We start from the raw sequence: 6,000 nt of genomic DNA, 5'->3' as shown, positions 1-6,000 counted from the left end.
CTCGCATTTTCCTCACAACTTCAATGGCACCAGTTAGTTACAGGAAAGGAATAATAAATTCCTTAAACACAGAGAAAATCGTTAAGAAATGGAGATGTGATAGCTACAGCAGTAGATGAGATGGATAAGGTTAATTTGTATATGTGGGCGCGCCTGCTGAGGCATTCATTATGCATTTCTTTGCAGGCTTTGGTACAGTAAAGAAGAGCTGTGAATCACTTGTGACAGTTTGCTAAGATTAAGAGGACTGTCTATCAAAGTGGACACAAATGTTAAGATGCTGGCATATGGGTGCATGAATGTGGGCTGGCAAGGAGCCATGTGCGTGTTTGTGTGTCTGCTGTGTTATTCAAGGCATTTCATGTGGGTGGAGAGTCACCATATTGGGGTCTTGAACTTGGATCCTCCACCTGAACTTACTTGCTTGTCACATACCATGATGTCCCAAGTTTTAAACTGCAAAAAAAAAAGTTTTCTTGTTGTTTATTCCTGCTTGCTTTACATTTTAAAAAGCCATATTACACTTTTTATGTTTTTCCCTTATTTGTGTGGGTCATCCGGCTTTTTCCGGATGTAATGGTTTTGCCATGTTACACGTGAAGCCCAAAGTCCACACGAAAGGGAGTAATTATGTCTCACAGAAAAAACTGACTCCCAGAAATGCCTTGTCAGGGTTTACTGCGTAAAGTTGGCAAATTTCCTATGGATATTAAAGCATATAAACCTTTTTTTTTTTTTCGAAAAATGAAAAGAAATGAAATCGTCAACCTAGAACGTTGATATGGGCACGTTAAGATATCTAGAATTAGTCACTTTATTGGGGTAGTTGGAGCTTGGATTATAGAATAGCCTATCCCCATATTAATGGGGTTCTCAAGCCGAATTCAAATGATCTCACAGATGTTTAGATCAAGTTACAAGAAAACTCATAATTAGCCCAAAGGAAGTATGAGAATCCAAGTTCAAAGTTAAAGCACAAAGTATAAATCAAGATGGAACATAGACCGTAAAGAAATAGGCTGTAAATAATTGAATACCTTATCATCCAAATCAAATGTAGGTGAGGGTCATATGTTAATCAGTACTTAGTTTGCATGACATTTCTGAATATTACTATTTCTGAAACACTCAAATTCATCGAACATGTTTTGACTGAGTTGTTTTATAGATTTAGGCCAAAATATTTAATGATGGCTGTCATTCTTTGTGTCAAACAAAAAAAAAATAAAAAAAATATGATATGGTGAGGCAGATGAAGATTATAATCCCTGTAGTTGTCTCTGTCATCAGCAAGTTCATGACCCACATAGTTTGTAATGATAAAACAAAACATTTCTCGGCTAAATTAAAGGCCTTGACCTTTTACATTTATCATAATCGCCATAAATGTTGTTATCTGGCAACCCACGTCATTACTCAGAGGCTTCATCGGGGATATGTTTCACATCAAGGGATTTGATTTCGTTTAGTCTAATCCCACGTGTCATTTAGTATACGCATGTTTCTTTTTTCTGCGACGAGAAGATTTTATTTTGGTGATTCCTTCCGGAAATTATATAGATTATTACACCGGTCTTGAAGCTCTCGCGCGCGACACCATCGCGCGCAGCTGGTAGCAGCTGCTTTCATTTGCAGGACGCGCAAAGACTGAGCGCGGAGCTCGTGCTTCTTGCATTAGGGATCCCACCTCTGACGGGCTTGACATCAGAGAGGAATTGCGTCTCTCACAAGAGACCCTCGGGTGTCCAGATAGAAGTTTTGCGCTGATGAAAGTGCTCAAATGGTCTCAACTGTTTCTACTGGCGCCGCTTTACATGTGTTTGATGTGTTTGCGCGCAACAGTGAGGCAGACTTATTCGGGCAGGTTTCACAGTGTCGGCGTGTGATGCATCCCGTGAATGTGGCGGTCGGGGTCGATGTCTGAGCCCTGCAGGATCGGCATGTCATAGGGCATCATGATTTCTTTGTTTTTTCACAAGTGGATGAGGAATACCTCCCCTGAGATAATGATGATGCTGCTGGTGCCAGTATTGTGTCTCTTGCCCCTGGTTGGAGGGGCTCCCTCTCTGACTACCGAGCAGCTGGACATGGGGGTGGTAAGTTATTTTTTCTTTCTTTCTTTTTTTTTTTTTTTTTTTTTTTTTTTTTACCTTGTTCTACCTACTTACAGAAAAAAAAAAACGGGGCTCGGAAGTTTTCCAACCTCATTTTAACAGTTTTCCCTGCCCCTCCGTTAACATTCAGCCGGCAGGCTTCATCTCCTGTCTTCTTGGGGCTTTTCTTGAACGTCCAGTGAAGAGCGAGTGAGTGCCCCTCGACATACTTGCTCGGAATTTTAACACCGCTCTGCAGTCCAGTCCACCAGGCAGAGTGGCGGTGTCGCCTATACGAACGGCAATATTAACCATGTATGGACCTTATTCTTGTGTGGGAATAATCTCATTGAAACAAACAAGCAAACAAATAATAACAATCGAGTTGTTTGTGTAAATAAATTCATGTGAGGAGGCTTGTTCCGTTCTTCTCGGTATTCTTCCACCCCACAGGGATACAGATAAACTCAATCCATGTAGGATATGGTACTTTATTGGTGTATTTTTTTTTTCTTCAGCCTCTGAAAGCGTTAAAAACTGACGATCTACTGACTGTAGTGTGTGACAGAAATGAATTGATTCACTAAATAGCCAGCACCGTCACTGGAGGGTACTAACAAATCATTTGAGCTGTGCTTTTGTAAAGAAATGACACTCTTTATTTATGCCCAGTTTTTTTGTTTTGTTTTGTTTGATTTTTTTGCTCCAAAAATCAGAAGTATACTAGATGCGTTGTGTTCCGTGCATATGTGTGGGATTTGTGATGCCGTCTGAAATCCTTGCTGCACTTGCTTTACGTGATGGATCATCACAGTACAGCAGCATGCATGGCATAGCCTACAGTGAGGATGGCTTTTTCAAACTAGAGTTTTAACGATGTGTCTAAGCTCAGTGTGTGTGTTGGGCATCTAGTGATTTTTTTTTTTTAATTTATTTTTATTATATTTTATGGACAGTTCCATGTTTGTGTGTGCAGCATTTTTATATAATAAGAATTAGTGATTTATAAAGGTGGCTTTCCCTCGACTGCAGACGCATTTTTCTTCAACTTCACTCCTCAGGGCAGCTGCTACTCCCAAGTTTAGTCTCTCTGTGTCACTTTCTCGGTACCGAAACTCTTCATTTTGTCACCAATTAGGGATTCCATTTTTATCTGAGCGAGTGGAACAAGTGAACTGAAAGTGAACATTTGCTATTTCTTTACCTAATCTTTGCTTCTAGTTTCTTGGACTTCACTTTTTTGATGTTTTTGATTTCTTGTATTACAGCTATCATAGTTTTTTTTTTTTTTTTGTGACTTTGTTTAGGTCATCATTTTTACCATGGGTGGTCAAGACAAAGAGAATTTGAGCTCAACCAATTACAGTGCAATTTAGGCTTCCAACAGTAAAGGAAGTTCTATAATAGAGGAAAAATGTAAATGGAGACACCATACACCTTACAGACTTACATTGCTCACATATTCTCACAGCACAAAACTGACTTGGAGACATGATGTGTTACACCATAGCTTTAAACCTATAGGCTTTTCACCATGACCTCTATATGCTTTTTTTTCTGATGTGGAGCTTTGGCCATGATCAATTGTAGCCTTGAAGCAACCGATAACATAAACAGAACAGCTATCTGACCCTTTAACATGAGCATTACGGCTTGTTTTACTCTCTGGTTGCAACATAAAGCTATGCTGCTACTTCCTGAGCATATAATATTGAGATAAGTAATTTAATACCAAAGAAATACCAATGGTAATGCACGTCTTCTTTTGTTTTATCTGGCAATTTTTCATGTTTTTTCTCTCTCTCTCTCTCTGTTTTTTTTCCCTACTATGGACACAAAACTCTGATCCCCTTTGACTCTTAGATAAAAGGCAAAAGGTAAAGAAACCGTTTACTTCAGTAGAGAAGCAGCCATGCAAAGTTGACGATCGTTAATGTGCATATTAGTGACAGCGGCTGTGTGTAAATGCTCAGCAATATTCCGATGTTGAACTGATTAAGACTTACTTGTAAACAATATTTTCTGATCACCTTAACCAGAAAAACATGTTGTTTTAAGGAAATAATAATCAAATTAAGTCATGTGAATTATGCCTATCTTGCGGTCATTATGTACACATGCATTCCCTTTAATTGTAATTTCTCTCATTCCCAACTCATGCACTCATCTATGGTAGTCATTATAAGCAACTTTGGGTTTCATTTTTAAGTGCCCCGTCACTTGTTTTGGGCTTTTCATAATCGATGGGGTTGAATGTTTTTGTCAAATGATTTGGCAATACCAGCTCCAGCAGCAGCGTGTACAGAATGGGATGGCTGCAGGTACAATAAAAAAGATTAAAAACCCCTTTAAACAGTCTCAAATATGTACCTAATGTATACTGGATAGTTCAGGTTTAAAGGAGGGCCAAACAGAAAGGTAAATGTAGAGGGGAAGTTGCTGACACCATATCGGACAAATGTTCCCCTTGATATCCAGAACAATGCTTTTTGTAGTCAGATTGAATAAGACAGTTCCAAGCATATTCTTCCACGGGGGCGAGTGCGTCAGTATCCTGCAGAAGACAAGGATGAAGTGACTATAAGAAGGATTTAGAAATATTCACTCAGCAGGGATCTGTCCTTGTGAGAAAGGTCCCCGACACCTTTGGAAATATTTTCAGCACTGAACAGCGCACAGGATGGCACCAGAGACAACTGATTTATCTGTAAGAAAGACATTTTTTTAAGGTGACATCGCTTCTCCCTGTGTTTGGATGTATTTGAAGTATTGACGAGGGGGCAGAAGATAATATACAAACAAGCATAAAACAGGTTGAAGCAGCAAATGTCGTCAGCAACACTCTCAATTGCTGAGAATCTGCCAGATAGTCTCTTCCTCATGTTTGCAGACTTTACTCTGAGGAGCTGTTTAGGTGAAATCTGTGCAAAGTCTGATCCATATGATGCAGACATTTTGGTCACATTCATCCCCCTCATGATAACATCTTGAAAATGTCCTGGCCACAGTAAATGTATGAAAACAGCTGAACATTCATATTGGACATTGCTGTCTTTGCTGTTTAATTCCTGTTCACTTAAGAACACCGGAACACCAGCAGTTTTATGCAGTAACTCTTGCACAAACTTCTCTGGAGAATTGGATGTGAAAAGACATGAGAAACACAGCAGTGTCATCAGATGAGAAGCTGTTACCATAGGAAGGATAATAGTAGTCAAAGTGGAAGCTATCCTGCATCTGAAGACGGAGCTGTGTGATCCACTGAGCTTCTCTGCAGCCTGAAGTCTGAGGGGCTTTACTCTTTTGTGAAATCTGGTGTGCTTTGCTCCTACTTCATATGCCAGTAAATGAAAAATAACATTTACAGTTTTGTGAATATATCCATATATGTTTGGACCTGATGCAAACATTTATTCAGGCAGATGTCAGGCAGTACACCCAATAGAAATGACCCATTTCTTGATATGAAACTACATTTTTTCCAGCTTCTGTGCTGGAGAAACCCTTTCAAACCGTATTTTGTCTGCAGGCAAGTAGAGGCTGAACGTTAGCCTGCCAGTTAGCCTGCTCAGTGTTTTAATAAACAATGCTAATAGCATCTGTCAAAATCTTATTTAGTTTTATCAAATTTTGTATTTCATCTACACTCCAAACTAGTTCCAGGAAAAACTTTTGAACTTTTTGAGATCTTAACTCAATGTTTGAAGATGGTTGACGGCTACAACTGACACATTTAAATTTCTACTTTAGGCTCCATTTTTTACTTAAATTTGCTCAAGTCTTATGTCTAGAAGAATTACAGATCCACCCTGTAATCCATTTTTGTCCTGTTCAGGGTTGCAGGGGACATAAGTGTCACAGCTGGGCATGAGGCAGGTCTTACCCTGCATAGATCGCCGTTTCATCA

General features: G+C 39.4%; 1 protein-coding gene across 1 annotated transcript in view; it reads left to right on the top strand.

Annotated features, from left to right (window-relative positions):
* Nucleotides 1-1,660: 1,660 nt before the first annotated feature.
* Nucleotides 1,661-6,000, top strand: part of LOC142372986 (matrix metalloproteinase-17-like) — a 93,566-nt gene continuing 89,226 nt past the window's right edge. Inside the window, exon 1 of the mRNA XM_075456027.1 lies at nt 1,661-2,096. Coding sequence (XP_075312142.1) covers nt 1,956-2,096 — 141 coding nt within the window. The 5' untranslated portion in view covers nt 1,661-1,955. The remainder of the gene's footprint in view (nt 2,097-6,000) is intronic.

Source organism: Odontesthes bonariensis, chromosome 22 (genome assembly GCF_027942865.1).
Source record: "Odontesthes bonariensis isolate fOdoBon6 chromosome 22, fOdoBon6.hap1, whole genome shotgun sequence".
Classification (NCBI taxonomy): Eukaryota; Metazoa; Chordata; class Actinopteri; order Atheriniformes; family Atherinopsidae; genus Odontesthes; species Odontesthes bonariensis.
This window is presented reverse-complemented; position numbering and strand designations above follow the sequence as displayed.